The following is a 22,813-nucleotide window of genomic DNA, read 5'->3' on the forward strand; positions in this document are numbered from 1 at the left end:
GTCAGTCGCTTTGGTTACTATCAGACGGCTCTGGTTCATAGCTCTGGTTGCCATGGCAGCACGAGCGGAAACCAGGGACAACGCGGATATGACGGCATTGGCGGCGACACAACGGAAATAAAGAAACGGGACGTTTCTCGAATTAAATTACAAATTTCTCCTGGTTTAAAAGTCGTTGGAAACAGTCGGGATAATGTAAGTACACAACTAAAAAATATATATAACATAGATATAGTGATTTTTGCTATTTTTAAAGCAAAAAAGTTACATATTGTGCCTTTAAATTTAATTCACCTAGTAAAAAAAAAATGCATGTGATTTTACTCACAAAAGACCATATAACACATAATATGCACTAAACTGGTGCAAAATTGTTTAATCTCAAGCATTTTACATTCATGGTTCCCAATTACATAGTACTTATTATTTTTTGCAGTGTACCATAGATAAAGCCATAGCAGAGGCATGGGAGATCTGATAAAGCCATAGCAGAGTCATGAGAGAACTGAAAGGCAAGGCATAATGCTATATAATCAACAAGGCTTTAAACAACAGCATCATTGCAAGAATGTTACTTTCTACATGTTCGGTTCTGTCCTTCCGTTATCACGTATTTCCTCTGGATTCAGTTCCAATACTGTTATTCATCGGACCGAATCATAAAAACAACATTTCTGATATATCGCACAGGCAGGCTCTTTACACACATGTGCCCGTGTTGACAAAGAAGAGACACTTAGCAGATGTTAAGTGTGCGTGGACTGCACGCAACACCACCAGCCAAGCATGATCAACACATACAATAAAAAGGTATAGATAGAAACGGGAGTGAAGTCATCTGTCAACACATAACTGTGCAAATAAAACATACGCCCCACGTAAGGAACTGGGCTGAGGTGAACACATGTAAGCTGGGTACAAAAGTTATGAGTCTGGAGAAAAGACTTGATGCGTGTTAGGAAACCGTCTGGAATTGTAATCTGGGTCCTCCTTTACTCGTTTCTTGATGTCGTCTTTCAGCTGATAAAAAGAAGAGATTGTATCAGTGGGTTTTGTCATATATAGTCGTATTTCAGGGTCAGTACATTTAAAAAAACAACAACAACAACCTTTTATTCATCAAAGAAACATTAAATTGATCAACCGTGAAAGTAAAGACATTTATTATGTTTCGATTATGTTTATTATTATGTTTCGTATTATGTAAAGATTTCCATTTCAAATAAATTTCTATTCATCAAAGAATCCAGAAAAAGTTCATGGTTTGCAGCTCAACATTGATACTTATAGGAAATGTTTCTTGAGCACTAATTCAGTATTTTAGGGTGATTTCTGACAGATCAGCTGAAGACTGGAGTAATGGCAAATGTAAGCTTCGATAATCAATGGTATTTAATTAAAAAAAAAAGGTATTTAATAAAAAAAGTATTTTTTCAAAGGGAACCAGTATTTCAGTTATAGATGTTGTCCATCTGTGCATTCCTAATTGAATGCATACAAGCATTAAAAATATACAGTATGAAAGCTTTGAACTGAACTAGACTTTTGTGCACTGATTATGATTCTGCCTGAAGATTAATGTCACTTGAACGATTCCTGATCTTGTTACATGCTCTAAGTGCTGTACATGCCAAGAAATAATTATTTTTCTGTGGCCATGAAAAATAACCTTTCTTAGAATAAACAACACTGAATGTTCGCTGGACGAACAGATTCATTCATAGTAATATTAATTTAGCTACATCAAGTTAATATGATTAACTGATCCAAATATTTATAATTAATTGTAACAAGTTATAATTAATTATTCATGTTTCCCTTTTGAGCTAATTTGCTACAATAGGAAAATCTCTTTCTACACAAGGTACCTGTTCACTGTAAGCTTCCTGAAGCTCTGGTTTATCTAAATCCACCTGTAGAGCGTCGGGAGCTGTGATGGGCGTTACGCCGGCTGATTTGGCGGCTTGACTCACTGCCTCAGAGAGTGACAGTTTGGGCCCGTCACTCTTTACCATCTAGGAGAGACACAATAAGAAAACCTTTGTTTATTGTGATGCTTCAGTAAGGGCAAGGGTGAAATATTACGGTATCAAGGCAAACCAGTCTAAATTAATACGTATGATCTCATTGTTAACGGCATGAACCTGAATGTTTACCTTCCTGCGCTTTGCTGGCATTCCATATAGATATGCGTCAGAGAGAGGAGGCTGGGCCTTGATCTTCCTCTGACTGATCTGATCTTGTCTGATAATGGGAACCCACTCCTGCAAACAATACAGCTCATCAAGCCCACACTCACAACAAGATTCAATCTCACAGGTTCCGAGATCTGAACGGCAAGATGCTAACAAGTGGTACACAAAAATGCTGTCAGACACCTTTGAAGGAATGAGCTCACGATCAAAGGTGCTCATTTAATACCCACAACAAAATGGAAAACTTATTTTTAATCAAATGATAGGGTAAACGATAACAAAGGAGAGGTATTCTGTTGTTGAAATGTGACTGATTTCAATTTAAGATACTTGATGTGTGGAAATATCTCACAGGAGGCAACGCAGCTGCCCAGGCTTCAGCATCTCTTCCTGCGTCCTCTCCTCCAACAGCTCCCTCACTTTCCCTAGCTGGAACTCCCACTGCTCCAGCTTCCTGGGAGGAGGCCAGCGCTTCTTCCGCTGTAGTAGCAGGTGTTGGAGAGAGACTGTCCCCCATCTGAACCATGTATGGGAGAGGACACAGGTAAGACCACACCCAGGGCCAAGTATGTACATGTTAAGTCTTCAACATCCAATGAGTTGCATTTCAACCTAAATCTGTTCATCAGCTTCAAACCATCTTTCTATATTTATATACCTCTACGTTCTGAGGCTCAGGATCCTGTGTGGGCCTCTCTACCGATTCTTCATTCTGTAAGAGAGATGTACATATGAATTCTCAAAGTCAATGTGAAACGCTATTTGAAACCAACGTAACTTCCATAGGGTAACAGGAACAGTCACACAATGTCTGAATTACCACAACTGCAAGATTCTTAAATGCAGTCACGTCCTCGTAGAACTCACAATTACAACTTGTAAACTCTACAACTTGCACCCCGTGACCTCTGTACCACCTGATTGCTCCAAATTAATTTAGCAGTTCATAGTGTTGTCATAGAAATGCATAATTCTATTACTGTAGACTGCTATTACTATCATAGCCTTTACTATGTCAACATTAACTACTGAAGTATTTTTATAATAATAACAATGTTACATTTATATAGACCAATTTCGAGCCGACGTCACAGTTACGTCACAGTGTTAGCTGGTGGCAAAACAAAGGGAAAACTGGAGGCGGCCGATACAAACCAGCACAGATTCGGCTACATAATAAGGAGCTTAAATTATTATTATTGTTATTAAATGTCATCTTGTTGTGTTGCTGGGTGCAAGAATCGACAGAGTACAGGCTCCAATTTGATCGCATAATGTTTTCTAAATTATTGTGATTATTTGTGAATCATCTATGATTGTATACATTGTTTTGATTGATTGTGATTAGACCTGACTGATTTTGAAGAACCTGGTAAGAAAGGGTAATCAAATACATAGTTAAAAAATGAATATGCTGTATCTGGAATTTTTATTTCTAGAAAATATTCACATCATTAAAATTGCACCGTAATGTCACTCTTTACATTGTCGTCTTCTGTCTGGCCTTGGCGCTGGCTAGGCAGAACTGCGGATCGTAGGCTACCACACAAGTCTTGTACGTAACGTGACCATTTAGTACAGTTATAGGCATCTAAAGATTTATATGGCCTCAGTTTCTCTTTACGCTCAGTTTCTCTATCGGGTAGGTGTAGAAGTCAGGCCACTCAACCGGAGGTAGCGTTGACGTTAATCCTGTCAGATCGCCCATCCATTGACTGAGCGTGTACGGCTCCGCCAATCTGGGATGTCCATTAAAATTAACTTTTGCAAATAACAATCGCGGTCCTGGACAGTGAGTGACCTCGCACATTAAGATAAAATCGGATTTTCTCCAGTCATTGTTAAAAAAACAAGCTAACAAAACTTGCAAACTAACGTTAGTGAAGCGGCCAGAGGGATCGTTCTGCCACCACCTAAGCTCCGCCCACAAAAAAACGTCACCGTGTTTACCAACTGAAAAGGGATCTATAGGTCTTTACATATGGAAGGGGGAAGTCTCCTCAACCACCACCAATCACACCATCAAAGGTTGCATTACCTCCTCCAGAAGCCTACAATGCTTTATAAAATATGCAGGACACATACAAACCTGCATGAAATATGTTTTAGAATGACTTTGAATAACAATTTTCAATCATATAGTTCAATAAATAGTTTTTTTTTTATCACCTCAACTTTGAAAAACTCCTTTGTGCAAACATCAAGTACATTAACCAACCATCACAACTGGCAGCATTTGATCTGGAAATATGCCAAGGGAATGTGTGGAATCAAACCTGTCTGTGGATGACGTAATGGGTGATCTGTTCCTCTGTGATGGGAATGTGCTCCAGTATCACTTGCAGCCTCATTGTCATCATACTGGTTAACCAGTTCACCAGGCTAGGGTTTACTTCAGCTGACATCGTCCTCTGAGAGAGGAGACATGCAAACTCGCGTTACGTATTCATTCAAAGTACCTGCACTTCCATAACTAACATTTTACATAGATTCAGGTATAGATACAACCAAAACACAGTTTGACCGCTGAATCTGCTGACTGCAATTGCAGTCACAAAGAGCAATTTCTAACCAATTAAATATTTTAAAGAAAAGCAAATAGATAAATAGAATAGAACAATAGTTTAGTAAATTCCCTTTCCAGGCCTGAAAAATTATTTTATTTTTATTTATTAGAAGTTACATTTTAATAACTATTTAAAGCAATTTATTTGAATAGCTATTTGAATAACTAATATTTTCAGGTCTTCCATGACTGCAAAACCCCATCTCATGTGTCTAACCCCTAACGCCTTTATCCCCTAACGCCTTTATCAAAACAGTTTCCTGCATAAACGCAAATGCCAATAATTCAAGTTTCCTGCATAAACGTAAGCCCCGCCAACATGGAAATGTCTCCTCCGCAATTTTCATTATACAGCGAAAAGGTCGTAGGATGAACATTAAAAGATTAAACAAGACGAAGGGGGTGTAGGAATCAAGATATTATTTGTTTTGGGTACTAACAATGCGGTGGTTGATGACTGAGGTAAGAGCACTTTGTTCTCCATTCAGACAATAGAGGTTGAGGGCCAGACACTCAAAGAGAGCACGGTTACACAGCTGCAGGAGCCGGGGTCCAAATGTTTGATCTGAGAAAAAAACATTCACAGTATTCAAAATGTATGCATGCATTTATGAATCTAAATAGAGACTGATCTCATCTCGCGATGCCTCTCGTTTAGACTTACCGGTGCAATGCAGAATGTGGGTGGCGATTCCTGAAAGTTGCTGTCTGAGAAAAGCCCGGTTCGTCTGGGTAATATCCACCCCATCACGGACTGCGACGGTTGACTAGATGGGATGGACAAGAAGTAAACACCTCAAATATGCAAAACTTGTTTTCATTTTCTTTAAGATAAGCGACATTTTTCTATGCTTTCAAATTTTCAATTTCCACAGACAAATTTCATCTAAGTTTGCAAAAAGCACACACTGTGTTTGCAGTAATTCACTCACAATGTAAGTCTAGGCACAGTTTAAAATTCAACTTGTATTAATTCCTCCATACAAATGTGTTATCCAAGTTATGTGGTACCACATGATTCTTCAGAATTCATTTTAACATGCTGATTTGGTTCCAAGAAAACATGTATTATCATCAATGTGCAGCTCACTTTTTTTGTGGAAACCATGACATCTTATTTTCAGAATTCTTTGATGAATAGAATGTTCAATTCCTTGCTGAATTAAAGTATTAATTTCTTCCAAATATAAAAAAAAAAAACACTGTCAATACATGAGTCAATTACTGATCTCAAACTTTTGAACGGTAGTATTTAGGTAGATTTTTTACAGGTAAACAGACTTCCACTTTAACAACATTTGTGCTTGTTACAAACTGAGGGATCTATGAAATTTATTTTCAATGTAATGGACCATCACAGATGCTTTTCATAGCTGGCTTTTAAAGTGTCAAGAATGGATCCAGAGTTTCTTACAAAACTTTCTGTGATGTATTCCTCAAGTTCAGCGATTAAGTCGTCAGCAGCTGCCTATAAAAACAGAAAGAGAAAATAAAAAAGATGAAGAGATGGAAAGAAAAAAGAAAGAGGGGGAAAATTGAAGAATCAGACCAGAGAAAGCAAAACCAGTGACCAGAAGAGGATATAAATATATATAAACTGATCAACTACAGATAAGAGTATAACGTAAGAGACAGGGTGTGACACTGGATTTCCAGAGACAGTTTACAAATAATTTTGACATGTCTGGGTCACAAACAACTAGAGATAGTTTCATATGGATATTTGTGTGAATTTTTAGCCTGCAAATACATTTTTCACTTCTGCATTCTTGCACTTTTAAACATTTCTCAAGAATTATGGTTATTATTAATATAAAAATAATAGCAAAACATTTACATTCACCTCCATTCAAATATTTAAACAATTTCTGGGAATTTCAAGTTTGACTGGGAAGTGTATGGATGGCACAATTCTATGGAGGCAAATTGCATGCATGCCTAAAGATAAACAAGGTTCTGTGTACAATCTCTGAAGGCTGTCTGTGATAGCATCTTGTCTGCACAGCATATGTTAAAAACAGTAGTCGCTTTCCATGACTGTTGTGTTTGTGTTGAAGTCGTATTATCCATCATAGTATCTTGTAAAAACAGACAAGGTAAAATGGCAAACCGTTTCAAAAGCAAACTACAGTGGCTTCCTAGTTTGCATTTAACTTTAGTCAAAGTAAAACCATGAGATATTCAGGATGTTTGATTAGGAAACTCCAAAGGAGTCGTTAAGTTTTTTGTGTGGTAGCCACTGTAAATATTTGGGACTGTTGCCACTCAACATTTTGGTTGTTTCCCTTAACAAACCCATTTTAGGTTTTGGAGTCTCTACTGATGATCTGATGAGTCAAATCTAGTGTGTTTGATTAAGAAGGCATACAAAATGGGCAGGTTTGGGGGGAATTCTAATACAAGTTTGGAATCACTGAATCAGGGCAGCTTGACACTGCCAAAATACAACTTACGGTGATGTTGGCCTCTGTGGGCTCACGGCCTTGCAGAAAATGCTCAATGAAGAACTGGGCGAGTTGGGGCTGGATACGGCCCAGAGGCTGGTGCTGCCCGTGGAGCAACAACACCATGTCCACCATAGAGAAGTTCTGACACACCAAAGCCAGAAGATCACCGAAGAAACCTAAACACATACTAGTGTTAATTTTTTCAGATATTTCTTTATTTAGTCTTAGTTTGTGTCAGATGTTTTATAATAGTCAACCTTGTCCTGTTTTTGTTTAATCAAGTTTTAGTCGACTAAATCTCTGAGCATTTTAGTCTAATTTTAGTCCATGAAAACTTTTCACTATAGTCACATTTTAAATTGATAATCCTGATTATTTCGCTAAAAATTAATCAATTATAATAAATAGAAATGTATTTTTGTATTTCATTAGAATTATTGTACTTTCACCTATAAGCACAAATCAAGAGAACGTCAACCCATACGTATAGTATATTTTACCTCATCTAGTTTCCTGATTTATTTAGGTTTTTTTTTTTTTTAGGTCATCGTCTCATCTTAGTCATGGAAAAAAGGGTCATCAACGAACATCTTTCGTCATAGATTTCGTTAACAACATTAACACTAACACATAACCAGCCTGCACAAAATGAAAATAAACTAAAAGAAAAGTCATCAACCCCAAGAAGCTTACCCATAGCATCTCCAGTACCAGGGGAGAAGATGTTACTAGTCTGGGAGAGTCTCTGGATGAACTGAGCGATGCTCTCGGTTTCATTTTGAGGGGTACCCAGAGAGCCCATCATTGTGGACAGGACGCCCTGCACTATCCCAGTGAAGAGCTCAGGGTTCAGACCTTCACCGGCTGCGGCGGCCCCAGAAGCGGCGGCTGAGTTTGGTGGGGCTGTGGGAGCGGTGGGTGTCGTGGTGGGAGGCTGTCCCGCGGGAGGCTGAGAGAAAAGTGTTTGGGAAGCCTGATGACAGAGATGCATAAAACTGTCTTATACACACCAGCATGCATTACAAAAACCAGAGAGAAAATGGCAGAAACAGCATTCTGGACACTCTTTTACACACAATTAAAGTGAACAGGAGTGGAGAACCAAAAACAGCAAATAAGAGCCTCAAGATTTATTGACCAAGATAACTGGTTCGTGTCCTCAGTCTTTGTCAGTTTTGGTAGGGCTGCACGATATTCGGAATAAAATTGATATGGCAATTAGGCAATTATCAAATCACAAATAAATATATGTGATGCGGGTTTCACAGTAAAGCAAAGTTTTAATCTTACAAAGACAACTCAATCATGCCGGTTTGCACTGCACAACATCAGGAAGATCAGACCTTTCCTAACTGAGCATGCAACACAACTTCTCGTCCAGGCCCTGGTCATATCTAGGCTTGACTACTGCAATGCTCTTCTAGCTGGACTTCCATCATGTGCAACTAAACCTCTACAAATGATCCAGAATGCTGCAGCTCGTCTTGTCTTCAACGAGCCCAAGAGGGCCCACGTCACTCCTCTGTTCATCTCTCTGCACTGGCTACCACTCGCATCAAGTTCAAGGCATTGACGCGTGCTTACAGATCTATCACAGGCTCAGCTCCCTCCTACTTTCACTCACTCCTACGAGTCTACATCCCTACCAGAAGCCTACGATCGGTCAACGAGCGATGTCTCGTGGTTCCATCACAGAAAGCCAAAAAATCACTCTCCAGAACATTCTCATTCACGGTTCCATGCTGGTGGAATGATTTCCCCACCCTCATCCGGAACGCAAAAAAACCTTAATATGAATTTTAAACAATTTTTTTTCTTTTTTATTAAATACTAAATTAAATAAAGTGCTACACTATTTTTATAAATTATTTTAATATTTGTATTTATTAATGATCACAATAAAATCATAATTATTAAAATACTGATGTGAATAATACCCACACTTTTCAATTTTTCCACAAATCGTTTAGCCACAAAAGGATGGTTCACAATGAAAAATAAGTCTTCAGAGAAAGAAACAAAAAATCCGCTTTTTAATAAAAAACAAAACAAAAAAAAACTAATTTGCACTACAAAATCACCCCAATCATTCTAGAATGATTAATTATTACCAAATAGTAATAAATAAATATTAAACATTACCAAATATTTTACCCATCACAATATCCATCACAGAAAAACTAAGTTTCCTCCAATAATGTGCAGTTATTTTATAAACCTACTTTGTTTTCATTGAAGAAAAAATGATTTAGTAAATTATGACAGAAATGTTATTTTTTGGGTGAACTGTTGCTTGTAATGGGTTAGGGTTTCAAATACTAAGAACTATAAAGATGGGGAAAAAGTCTATAAAGCCAAAGGGGGCTATTCACCTGCATGAAGTCTGTGACACCCTGGATGAAGGTAGGGACCCCAGGCATGGTGACTGTTATAGAAGGGCCCTGGCCGCCTGCGGCAACAGCTCCTCCCAGTAGAGACCCCAACAACTGCTCCAGGTTTCCCCCTAAAGGATTTTCCTGAGGGGTTGACTGTGCAGATCCAGGTTGGGGAGTGCTGGTACTGGTACTACTGGACTGTGTGGGCCCAGAGCCACTGGTGGAGGTCGTGGTGGTGGATGGAGTGCTTGTGGAAGCGGACGTGGAGAAGGTGAATGTATGTGAGGAGGATGAGGCAGTTTGGCTGGCTATGGATACAAAGAACAGCAAGATATATTATGCAATGCCCTAAACAAAAGCCTTTTTCTTTTGCATTTCATAAAATGTCTTCAGTCTTCGAAGAAAATCAGCCACACCAAGAGGGCCGTGACCTCAGTTGAGCTTATTCACTTGTCAGTTATTAAAGAACTCTAAGCTCATTATGCTATTGACTTAACAAAAAGCAGGGCAAGTATTATTGCAAGAGCAAGTATTATGCAAATGTACCCATCTCCCCAGTGGCGCCTGTCAGAAGCTGCCCGACCAGTCCACCGATCATCTGATTTAGAGCGGCGGGAGGGAACTGTCCAGCCTGAGGGGAAACACACACATCCTTATACAACTAACACACAATGAACAAGTCCAAGCCAGAACTACTATAAGAATTGATCGTAATGCACAATCGCATCCGCATTTAGCCAACCGCAACTCCAGGTGCAGGGCATTGTATGGAAATAGAGAGTCTTACGCAAAACGTATTTAAAAGTTATGGAACTCATAACCACCATGTTTAAAATAATATATAAATGTTATGTTTACTGTATTTAACGATACATATAAATGTACTATATTGTAATATAATTAGTTGTAATTGACTGTACTACTAATTAATTTGAACAATTAATTTGAAATATGACAGAAATTACTACCACAGTTTGCTATAAGAGATTTTTGTGGAAATATGTAGGCAGTCGGGATGTGTATTTTTACAACGAGTCCATTACAAAAGGGACGAGTCTATTACAAAATTTAAAATGATTCAAAACTCAATTTAAAACAACATACAAGCATGCAGAGGAATACATGTAGAACATTGTGTCTTCTAAAGGCCTGTCTGAAACACTCGTTTCAAATGTTTTGAAAGAAGTCTCTTATGCTCACCAAGGTTGCTTTCATTTGATTAAAAATACAGTAAAAACAGTAACATTGTGAAAGACTATAACATTTTAAATTGTTTTATATTTTAATAGATTTTAAAATGTCATTTATTCCTGTGATGTCAAAGCTGAATTTTCAGCATCATCATTACTCACATGATCCTTCAGAAATCATTCTAATATGATGATTTGATGCTCAAGATACATTTCTTCTTATTGTCTATGCTGAAGGTGAAACCATGATACATTTGATCAGGATTCTTTTATAAATGTTAAGTTCAAAAGAACGGTTAGTTGAAATTGAATTTTTTTTGCAGCAATGTGTAGCTCAGCCTCAAACTCATTTTCACACAACATGTGAATGGCTTAATATCACTTGTTGTAGTTGCCTCTCTATTGAGAATATATTTTAACCATTTAATAAAAATATTAAAAATAAATAAATAAAATACTTGTAGATTTGATATTAATTTTAATCTATAGATTTTTTTAACCACTTCATTTTTAATTGGTTATTATTAGTTATTATATACTTAAGACTCAATGGAAAATTACCTTATAATTCAAATTCCATGAACTGCCCTATGTGGGATTTACACTGCTATATTCTAGAAATATCATGGGAATTTCATTCACCTGTCCAGGCTGTTGGCCCATCATTTGTGGAACAGCTGCTCTGAGGTTGATAGTGGCCCCCCTTGTGGTGAAAGTGGGGCTGGCCATCCTGTGAGGAAAAGAGGGTCTGGTGAAAACCACTCTGGCCTGGGGTGGGTAAGGGGGCATGGGGGGCGGAGTGGAGCCAGAGCCAACGTTTGCTGTAGGTGGGGTGGTCTGTTGCCCTTGCTGGCCAGTAGAGGAAGCGTTTGCCATGGCCATGGCTTGCTGAGTGACTTGATGCATAATGGCTTGCATGAATTCTGGAGGTAGACCAGGAATCTGAACAGTAGGGGGAGCACCTGCAACATGCAAACATATGTGTATCATAAAACATGCCCATGTTGGTGCAGATCACTCAAAAAATAATTTTGTATGATTATATAATTATAATTGTATAATTATTTTGTTTTAATACATGCATACATACATTTATTTTAACATTAACACCCAGATTGCAGCACTGGCGTGTAACGCAGTCCCGCCTTCTAGCCAATTTGGCAGGTTGGATTATATGTAATTTATCGATTTTTCAGTTGTAGTCTTTTAAAAAGGCATGTGAAATAATAAACTAAGTGCAATGTGGTGTTGTCAAATATATAGATTTTTCGATACATATCGATACTAAAATATCTGAAACGCTTCCAATACTAATTTTCCAGAATAGATACACGATACCAGCTGCGCTTTCTCGGTCTCTGATGATCTCTCTAGGAGTTGACACACAAACCAGCCTCCCCTCACTCACTTGTTTCATTTGCTCCGGATGAATGTTGTTGCTGTTACAGGGCTTGAATTTCATCCAAAGTGTAAGCACATAAAGTAGTTCTCAGAACTAAACTGAGTTCTTTTTGCTGCTTATTGTGCTTAAACAGTCAAATACACACAAAATAATGTCAAAATGGAGGTCCTGGCGGGGATGTTTTAAGTGAACGTAAACAGTTGAGAAAGGATATGCGGAAACACTTTACAATATAGGTTCATTAGTTAACATGAACTAAGAATGAACAATACATCTACAGCATTTATTAATCTTAGTTAGTATTAATTTCAACATTTACTAATAAATTATTAAAATCAAAGGTTGTATGTGTTAACATTAGTTAATGCACTGTGAACTAACATGAACAGTTGAATTTTTATTAACTAACATTAACAAAGATAAATAAATACGGTAAAAAAATGTATTGCTCATTGTTAGTTCATGTTAGTTAATACATTACCTTATTGTAAAGTGTTACTGGAAATGCACGTAACAGTATAATGGATTTGTGCATCGGGTCTTAAAGTGACAGCAACCTAATATACCTGCTGCCAAATTATAAGATAATATTAAAAATATCTATATGGCAGTTTTTTCTTTTTAACTTTGGAAAACCACTAGCCACAGTGGCTGGTGAGAAAAAAAGTTAATGTCAAGCCCTGCATACAAACACAGACACACATAAATACATAGACACACAAACTGAAACCTCATATATAAACCATTCAAAAGTTTGGGGTCAGTAAGGTTTTTTGTTGTTTGCTTTGTTTTTCTTTTTTCTCCTCTTTTTTTTTTTAAAGAAATGAATCCTTTTATTCAGCAAGGATGCACTAAAATAAATTGATCCAAAGTAACAGAAAAAAAAAACCTTTTGTTACAGTTATTTCCAATAAATACTGTTTCTTTTGGACTTTATATTCAATGAGGAATCAAAAAACTATTCATAGATGAAGTGTCTCTCAGAGGATGAAATTCAGATAATCTAAGGACTAACCAGGCTGTCCAGTGCCAGCAGCGTTTGGTTGTCCATTAGCCTGTGGGTTGTTTCCAGAGTCTGAAAAATATTAAACAACTCAAATTAAACTCATTTAATTCATTCAATTACACCCCTCCATCCAACACACACACAAATGAAACCCACCATCAATGTTCATCTGCATCATCGCTACAGGCTCCATGGTTTGGTGACTGATCCGGATGACTCTGGGCCCTGGCTGTCCACCCTGCTGATTGGCTGGACCAGGCTGACTGGTTGGTCCCTGGCCTTGCTGATCTGAATGGCCAGTTGACTGAGGTTGACCATCAGCTGTTGGTCTGCCATTGGCTGACATGGTCACAGTTGTTCCAAGATTCAACTGCAGGCAATGTTAATTTAAAAGTTAACTAACTTTTTAATTTAAAAGTTAACTAACTTGTTTTAACTAGGTCTACTTCAACAAATTATGATTATAGACCCTGTGGTCTCAGTACTTCCTGAAACTTTGGAAAATGTACGTCTTCCAAAAACACCTCAGTACTCATTTATGAAGTGCTCTACAAAACTTTCACTTTCAGTGTTATGCACGTTTCCCACTGCACGAGTGACACCGAACACATCTTTACCTGCATGGGGAGGTGATGCACGCCTGCTGGAGTCAGAACAGAGGAGGTGTAGTGGGACATGGGGCGAATAACATGCAGGTGTCGAGGAGGGTTGCTTAGGAGGTTACACCGCAAGTCACTCAGGGCGACCAGGGCGTTTCCCAGGAGACGGAGGGCCTCCCCCACTAGGTTGAGAATGCGTTGGTCCTCATCCCTCTCTTGGATCTGTTTTTCAAAAAAATATAAATATTTAGCTCTTTTACCCATTCAAAGAGATCATTCTTAAAGCCCAATTAATCAACCTAATATCAAATTAACAAAACAAACTATTTAATTACATTTCTTTAAGATCTTTTCAGTTTTTTTTTTTCAGTAACACTTTATTTGACAGTGTCCTTGTTATACGTTACAAGTAGTTACTATGGTAAAAACTATAAATTATGCATAATTACACGCAACTAACCCTAACAGTAAGTATATGTAGTTAATTACGGTAATATAACTCACTATTACACTGTAACAAGGACACCTTAAAATAATGTGTAACCTAACCAAAGTCTCTTATGCTCACCAAGGCTGCTTTTATGTGATTGAAAATACAGGAAAAAACATCACTAATATTGTGAAATATAATAACAATTGTATATAATAAATATATTAAAATAATACATTTTAAAATTATGAAATTTATTCCTGATATCAAAGCTGAATTTTCAGCATCATTACTCCAGTCCTCAGTATCACATGATCCTTCAAAAATCATTCTGATATGCTGATTTGAAATGTATGATTTGTACTGCTATATTTTTTATCCAGGATTATGACACCTAATATAATAAAATGTGCTAAAAATATCGCTTTCAAAGTTTGCACTTATTTAGACCTCTCCATTAATTGAACTGTATAAACCTATATTAATGCACAAATAAAATACAAATACTGATACAAGATCTAAGCTAATATCACAAGAGTGAAATAATCACTAAATATTGATATATGACTTCAAGTAAATTTTTACAGCTCATTTTTGATGTTTTTGTCCACTGAAATTGTAAAAAAAAAAAGAAGATTTTTTTTAATGTTCTGTTGGCTGAATAACTGATCTTCAATTCCAAATTCATTTGCATTCACATTGAAGTAAACATGGTGTCGGCTAAGGTTATCAGAGAGGACAAGATTTATGAGGAGTGGGCTTCTTACGTTGTTGTTGTAGTCTGCAGTTGTGGCCGCCTCTAGAATGAGGTGAGCTCTCTGAATGAAGGGCTGAAGTCTCTCCTCCACTCTCCTCAGCTCTGTTAACATCTCCACCATCTCGGCTGGGCTTGGGTGGCTGAAGGAAAGACCGTATCATCATAAATCAATGGCTCTAAATGCAATATGCTTTGGTTTAAAACATTGACCGTCAGATTTAATTAGCTTGTGAAACCGAAGGAAAACACACAGGCACACACAAGCTGCTACTCTGTTTATATATCACTGTGTAAGTGCAGTAGAGTATATTGATAAGTGTTTAGTGAATAAATCAAACAAAACAGACTCTGCTTAGTCAACTAAACAAGGCGGCTTATACTAAACATAACCTTTAGTTTTACACTCAAAAAAAAACGTCACAAGAGGTAAGAATGGTGGTTTGTTTGACTTTTAAAACTGGTTAGTAGGATACAGAAGTAACAGAAGTAGTGGGAGCATCGCTTTACAGTGGTTCAGCAAAGACATATTTATGTAGCTAAACTCCCACAGTTGGTTTTAATCATCTGCGCTGATTAATTGCACATGAAACTGAGAAAATGACTCATCTGTATGGTGTTATTGTATTGTATTATATGAACTGAACAGTTTTTGGATAAAACAAGACTGATCACGTGCCTTAGAGTCAACGTCTCAACTAAACAATAAAACAATTGTTAATATTTTACCTAGGGAGAAAACGGTGACATAATAGGGAACCAGGTAATAAATAAAAATGAATATATGATGATAAAAAATAAAAGGGACTTTTACAGCCTAATTGGGGAAAAACTTATTTAAGGGTATTTCATAGTCATTTAATGGTAAGCTACAGTTTACATTTAATCATTTAACAAAGGCTTTTATCCAAAGTGACTTAAAAATGCCGAGAACAGAAGCAGTTAAACCAACAAAAGGGCATCAATATGCAAGTGCTGTGACAAGTTCCAGTTAAGGCCCGCTGACAGCAAGAACGATAACTAGAAAGGTAACTATAGCGATAACTATATTAGCGTCCACACCAATGAACGATAACAGTCTTTTTATTCTAAGGGCGATGCCGTTTCAAAAACAAAGTAGCGAAAATAGATGACCAGCTGCTGCTTTACGTTACACAAAAATATCAAAAGAAAAAGAGGAGTTGGGAGAATCCGTCACTCTGATTAGAGAGTTGTCGTCTTTTGAAGACAAATTTTATTCATACGTCTGTATGAATCAATATCAGTTTCAAGACATCCTGGACATTGTGAAAGAGGACATCAGCAAGAGCCAAAATTTCAGAAATTCGATCAGGGACAGTATGGCAGTCTTAAGCTTATGTATAGCCACTGACTCATTAAGAAATAATACCGTATCTAATTAACGTTTCCTAAATTTCATATACAAAAAATGAAAGATAAGACATTAAAGGGGCAACATGTACAGTAATGCTATTTACACATAGTATTTTAAGGATCATGATAATAATAATAATAATAGCCTAATATTAAAAGCAGTAGTATGAAGCAATACAAGTATTGAAATCGCTGGTGTTTCTGACGTCACAAACTACCTTGTAACAAATCACGTCAACGCGTGATCATTAACGAGTGGATCTCTGAGCTGGTGCGAGTGAGTGGAGGCAGGGCTAATTTACATATTCATAGCACTGCGTATATTAAATGAGGCAAGGATGTAGAGTTACATTCAAGCTATTGAATGCATGAGGAATTTTTTTTTCCAAAAAAAAAAATTTAAATATGTACTTTTGGTGAGTTTTAAGGGATAAAATGATTGACTACAGGGGGAATTTAAGCAGCACAACTGTTTTCAACATGAATAATAATAAGAAATGTTTTTTAAGCAGCAAATCGGTATATTAGAATGATTTCTGAAGGAATATGTGACTCAGCTTTGCATCACAGGAATAAATAACATTTTAAAATATTTTAAAAATAGAAAACAGTTTTAAACTGTAATAATATTTCATAATATTACTATTTTACTGTATTTCTGATCAAATAAATGGTGAGCATAAGAGACTTCATTCAAAAACATTTTAAAAATCTTAACACACCATATACTTTTCGGTAGGCTACATATAATTATCATATAAATAGAACTATTTACAGCTAAGCAAGTTGTTAGTTTCCTAATTCAGTGAGGTAAATCAAAGAGACAAACCCACATTTCTTAACCTGATGTCAAATGTCAACAATGTCTAGGTAGACTGAAGTCATGCCTACTCGTTCACTACTGAAACTTTGTCTCCCGGATTAAAGAACTTCCTCTGTTTTCTCATGTTGTAGGCGGTTGATTTTAAAGTGTCTGTACATTTCCTACAAATTTCATTATTAGGCCAAACCAAAAGGTAAAAAGAGACAAAGGCAACATTGTTGTCAGGTGTTTAAGAAACTGAAAGGCGGAAACTCACATTTCTTTTTCCCCCCAAATTTGTTAGTCATTCCTCAGTAAGACACAAAATCAATCTTTCATGTGGCAATTCACTGGTAATTTAAACGGGGAAATTTTTGCAAATACTCATAGTTTGAGGAAAAGATTTTTTGAGATAAAAAAATAGAACTGTACACTTAATTCTAACTGAGTTTTCTTATTTATAATAGGGGTGAGAAGTTCATTTGTATCACATGCATTATATTTACCACACCATAACTATTCCAAAAAAACACTTTAGAAATCACCAGATTTCTTCCCACAATATTAAAGTCATAACACGGTAGGTGGAAGTTTGAGCAACTATAAACCTTAACCACATGATTTAGAGTAAACTAATACTCAACCATCCAAGTGGACATTCTCAGACCTATTAAAATCACACCCCTAAAATGCCCCAATCTGTTAAAATAACATCAAGTGTGAATAACCAATGACTAAAACAATGACAAAGAGACATCATGACGGATATATACAAGACGGTTAGTCCTTATTTTAACGTCTTGATATAAATTGACTTCACAATTTAATTAAAACCATGGTTCAATAAGAACAAAAAAGCAAAACAAAAAAACTAATAGTTCATTGCTTCATCCAAAAATGAAAATTGTGCTCATACATTCCAAACTTGTGCAATTTACAAACACATTCAGCTCTTTTACATACAACAACAGTGATCAAGCTTGAAAAATTACAATAACAACAAAAAACACGATTAAGGCATTATAAAATAGTTTAAAAAAACAAACATTTAATTTAATTTTAACAATACAATTTTATTATATTAAGCAAAATAATTAGATTATGATTATGAATAAACAGGTCCTACCTGAGGCCTGCTGGAGGAGCTGGAGCTCCCTCAGTCTGGGTGGAGGAGGAGGAGGATGGTGGGGTACTGGACGGAGGAGGAGAAGTATCCATGGGCTGTGCAGAAGGAGATGGAGTGGAAGTGGAGGAGGTGGGTGGAGGTGCAGAGTCCTCCTGGGAAGAGGAGGCATCCGTGGGCTGCCCCTATTAATACAGACAGAGATTAAGGAATAATTAAAGAATCAATAAGAAATGTGCATGCACATTTATTCATCCTGATACCAGGGTATGCACTTAGCCAAGCAAGATAATTCTCAACGAAATCGCTTACCTCCAGTCTTTGGATCACAGCATTGGTGTCTCTCAGCAAGTTCTCAGCCAATAGCAGCCGCAGTCTGGGCTCACTTTGCAATGACTGGTCCAAATCTATCTGAACGTTCACAGAGCCATTGGTCTGGAAGAAAGAAAGAGTATAAATATATGTACTGAATAAAAATAATAAATCATTTTTGCATAAGGAAATTTGTTTAAATTGCTACATTTGTCTTTGAGGAAAACATTTCTTGTTCTCTTTTTATTTTCAAAGACAAATTTAATGTGTATATATATATATATATATATATATATATATATATATATATGAGACAAGCATAACAGCATATTTTACTCCAAAATCTCGTTATAAAAAAAAAAAAATTCCTCTCTAAAGATAATTTAAGTAAACATGATAATCCGTAAGTTTTTATCCAAATGAGCACGCTTTTGGACTAAAAGCCTCAAGGGATGTAAATATAACAAAACACAGAAAGGCATCAGCAGTCAACAGGTTAATGCAACATTTCCCGTTTCAGCAAATTAATTGCAACATACTCTCTGTATAGAGGCGAAATTCGCATGATGATGGAAGCGGAGGTGGGTGAAAAGGTTACTGGTTTTGCCCCCTATTGCACTCACTGCTGATCAGCAAGTCATTTTCTCAAAATCAACAAGTAACAAATTTGCATAATGCCAGTCCATGGTCTTAACTGACCCTCCCTCAAACACAGTACTCAGTGAGGCCTAGAAGAGTTTGGTTCGTGTTGTTTTCAGCATTGTGAATCCACTTTGCATGCACTTCAAAAGGATGAGGACTCGCGCTGGAATTGATACGGAAAAACCAACGCCATCGCTCCTGATCATATCACTGTGTATACAAGCACTGAGAAAGCCTCCAGAGATAACATCTAATTTGGGAGTAGCTGTTTTGTTTCCAACACGCACTGTAAGACGTAGACCAATCACAATAGACTGGGCCGTCTGACCGATCAGAGCAGAGTAGGCCCTTGGAAAGGAAGGGTTTAGAGAGACTGAATCTATGAACTAACCATTTTCAAATTCTTTGGCCCTCTTATTAAGATGCTTTTTGGCCGAACGGATCACAAGTTCATGAGGGAGACATAATCCTGTTTACACCTGGTGTTTTAATCCAACTCTATTGTCCACTTTTCAACCACGTCTGCCCTGATTTCTTCGAGGGAAGCGGTATATAAATTGATGTGCTTTTACAGATCTTTCAGACCTAATGGACAAAATAAGCTCACGCAATTTACATGTGAACGTGATCGGAGACAACGGTAAAACATACGGAGAGCAGCAGTTTTCCCAGCAGAGAGTTTCTGCTCTTACAGCCGCAAGACCGGGGCGAACGCGGTGTGTTTGAGTTAGAAATCAGGAATGGTTAGAGAATTGTGCTTGGTACATTTTTCATCTTCACTTGGGTCTTCAGCCGTCAAAGTTTAAATCCTGTCTGGCTAGCGTGCTTCCCATAATGTTTATGCGTAATTAGGTCAGGAGGCGGAGAGTAGGTGGTATTTCGTGGTTGTTTGAGGGCATTCGACCACATGAGCATCTACACTTTGAAAGCAGTCGGGCTGAATGCATTTTCAACTAGCAGAGGTTGAAAAGTGGACAAGCTCAAAACGTTTTAGACCCCGTTTACACCTGTATTTAGAGTCGTCTACTTGGGATTGAAAACATCTCTTAATACCAGGTGTGATGTGCAATGTATATTATGAGAAAATGAAAGTGTTTTTTGACCTTGGATGCATGTAAACTTTAAAATAGCATAATACAGGCACTTTAAAATTTAATTTATTTCTATGATGGCAAAGCAGTAATTTTGAGCATCATTACTCCAGTCTTCAGCATCACATGATCCTGAAGAAATCATTCTAATATGATGATTTGGTGCCCAAGAAACATTTCTTATTATCAATGTTGAAAACAGTTGTTTTGCTTAATATTTTTGTGAAAACAGTGAAAAAAGATTTTCTTTTCTTTGATGAACAGAAAGCTGAAAAGAACTGCACTTATTTCAAACAGAACTCTTCTGTAAAATATTTTACTCTCCTTGAGATAAATAAAATTATAAATGTATTTGAAAAAAAAACAAAAAAACATTTAGTTCACAATGGTACTCACTCCAGTGCTGGTATTGACTCGTGGATTCCTTGCAGTGTCTCCTAGGCCTGTCATCATCTGCTGAATCGACATCTGAGAAAAGAGAATACATTAATTAAAAAGCACAAATATATATATGTCATATACATGTATATATAAGCAATACAGTCATATTAAGTCACCTGAACATAAAAAAAGTCTCTACCTGAATCTGCTGAGGGTCCATAATGTTAACCGGAACATTAAAAGTACCCAGCATAACGTAGCTGTTAGCATTGCGGTCATGCGTAGGCCCAAGAGGGGTCCCTTGGGAGCTATTGGTTGAATTCGGGTTCTGATTTCCTCCCTGTGTCACCCCAGAAGACCCTGCTACGCCACCCGAGCCGGAGCCCTGTTGGGTGGTCTGCGGTGGGGCGCGCTCTACGAGGTGAATTACCTTTCCGTCCACATCTAGACAGAAATGGATGAACACAAACAGTACAGAAAAAGTCACTAGGCTGCAATGGGGATATTATTCATTTGTACGATTTACTGTTTTTATCCAAATCAACTCACTGTACTCTGTTAAAGTTTTCTCATCTTGAAGTACTCTGCCCTGGTAAATGAGTCTTTGTTTGTCAACAGGAATTCCAACGGAGGGGGATATGTGCTCCTTGAACTCTTTCACGGTCATCTACGTAGTGAAACGAGAAGCTGTCATTTTTGAAAAGACAATAGGCAATGGACTACTGTCTTAGTCTGCGGTCACATAACTCGTTCTTCACCTTAAATTGTGGTGGACAGCATAATGTTCTGTCCCCAGCATAAATGACACGTGACAATGTGCATAGTAAAAAAAAAATCCAGCTCACCTGTGCCTGAACTGTGTAACTCCTGCTCAGGGAGTCCAGGGTTTTCACAGTCACTTCTATGTTACTGCTTGCTTGTTCTTCCATTCTGTCTGCATTATGCAAGAAAGTAAAAAAATTTTTTTACAAAAAATACCTGCTTCCACTGAATACATACAATTCTATAATAAACTAACGTGACACGGTATCACAAGGGAAGCCGTGTTATGTTCATAAAGGCCACAACTGTCAAACACACCCCAGCCTTCCAGAAATGTCTTGCTTTAACAAGAAGCTTATTCTTAGAAACATATGTTTTTAAGACCGTAAAAAGCAATTAAACTATAAACTGAAAAGATTATTTTTAAAGTCCAAAACACCTGCTAACGTTACTAACAACCTGCTAACAGTCATTTGGTGCTAAATAACCATCAAACAAGTGTTCAGACAGCATTTTTAACATAGCATTTATCCATTTATTAAAAATACATAGCTTATTCACCAATTTCGACTGGCTGTCAGTGATAAACTAAACAACAATTAGTAATAATAATCAGACAAATTAAAGTGCGCTTTGAGCTGCGCGAACATGTTAGCTCGCCAATGTTTTTCCTACCTCGAGACGCGGTTATTCCTGATGGAAATTCGTTGTTTTGCATATAGGTTAAGCTTTATTGGTTTACTAACAGTGTGGTTTTATTTTGTGCTTGCTGGTATAAAACCCGACAAGTTAAAACATTATTGATGTAGCGAAGCTAACAGCCTCGCGCTACCATGCTAACCGGTGTCGCGCGACAAGCTCGAGGAAGTATCGATGACGTCACGGCGGCCACATCAACTTCTACTTTGAGTCTAAAGGACTAGAAGAGAGAGAACAACCCTCACTTCTAATGCACATTTAACAAAATCGCTAAGGTAAGAAACTGAAATGTCACTATTGTCAAACAAAACGTTGATGTAGCCTACATTTTCATAAAATCAATGTCCTATGCCGCCATGAGATTTAGACAAGAGACACAAAACTCTTAATGGATTTCACATTTCTTATTTGTTCAGTTTGCATTTGGTTGTGCATAAATAATCTTTTTGATTTGAATTAACATCCATAGACAATGCTCAAATATATACAGTAAATGTGTATTTGTGTGCCATACATACATACATACATACATGCATTTCACTTTCAGTAGTGGTCTGTCTTTCTGTGGAACAGTCAAAGACCACAATTTCCAATTATGTTATGCATTTCTTTTCTGGTTGGAAAGAGACAGTCATTCGATATTTCTTTGCTTTCAACACAGTC

General features: G+C 37.2%; 1 protein-coding gene across 2 annotated transcripts; it reads right to left on the minus strand.

Moving 5' to 3' along the window:
• Positions 1 to 344: 344 nt before the first annotated feature.
• bag6 (BCL2 associated athanogene 6) lies at positions 345 to 22,323 on the minus strand. Of its 2 annotated transcripts, none has more exons than XM_084126086.1 (25): positions 22,127 to 22,323; positions 21,535 to 21,623; positions 21,239 to 21,356; positions 20,889 to 21,133; positions 20,705 to 20,776; positions 18,576 to 18,698; positions 18,267 to 18,448; positions 14,978 to 15,107; positions 13,799 to 14,002; positions 13,338 to 13,551; positions 13,191 to 13,250; positions 11,416 to 11,735; positions 10,130 to 10,214; positions 9,581 to 9,891; positions 7,902 to 8,157; positions 7,215 to 7,384; positions 6,176 to 6,229; positions 5,426 to 5,528; positions 5,202 to 5,326; positions 4,472 to 4,606; positions 2,854 to 2,907; positions 2,548 to 2,712; positions 2,157 to 2,264; positions 1,869 to 2,015; positions 345 to 1,020 (listed from the first exon to the last, which is right to left on the minus strand). In XM_084126086.1, the coding sequence occupies exons 1-25, from the start codon at positions 22,167 to 22,169 to the stop codon at positions 925 to 927; spliced, it is 3,609 nt and encodes a 1,202-aa protein (XP_083982212.1). In that variant the 5' UTR covers positions 22,170 to 22,323; the 3' UTR covers positions 345 to 924. The 2 variants fall into 2 exon arrangements, with proteins under 2 accessions (XP_083982212.1, XP_083982211.1); XM_084126085.1 differs by having other exon boundaries at positions 7,902 to 8,181.
• Positions 22,324 to 22,813: the final 490 nt, after the last annotated feature.

Source organism: Abramis brama (assembly GCF_963993115.1).
Source record: "Abramis brama genome assembly, chromosome: 10".
Taxonomy (NCBI): domain Eukaryota; kingdom Metazoa; phylum Chordata; class Actinopteri; order Cypriniformes; family Leuciscidae; genus Abramis; species Abramis brama.

Bases quoted from the DNA above. Each gene is read 5' to 3' on its own strand.
- bag6 (XM_084126085.1), bottom strand. From the start codon at position 22,169: ATGCAAAACAACGAATTTCCATCAGGAATAACCGCGTCTCGAG. The intron at 13,552-13,798 runs GTAAAGATGTGT...CATTGCCTGCAG, and splicing joins TGCATCACCTCCCCATGCAG to TTGAATCTTGGAACAACTGT. The intron at 10,215-11,415 runs GTGAATGAAATT...GTTTCCCCTCAG, and splicing joins TGGGCCAACAGCCTGGACAG to GCTGGACAGTTCCCTCCCGC.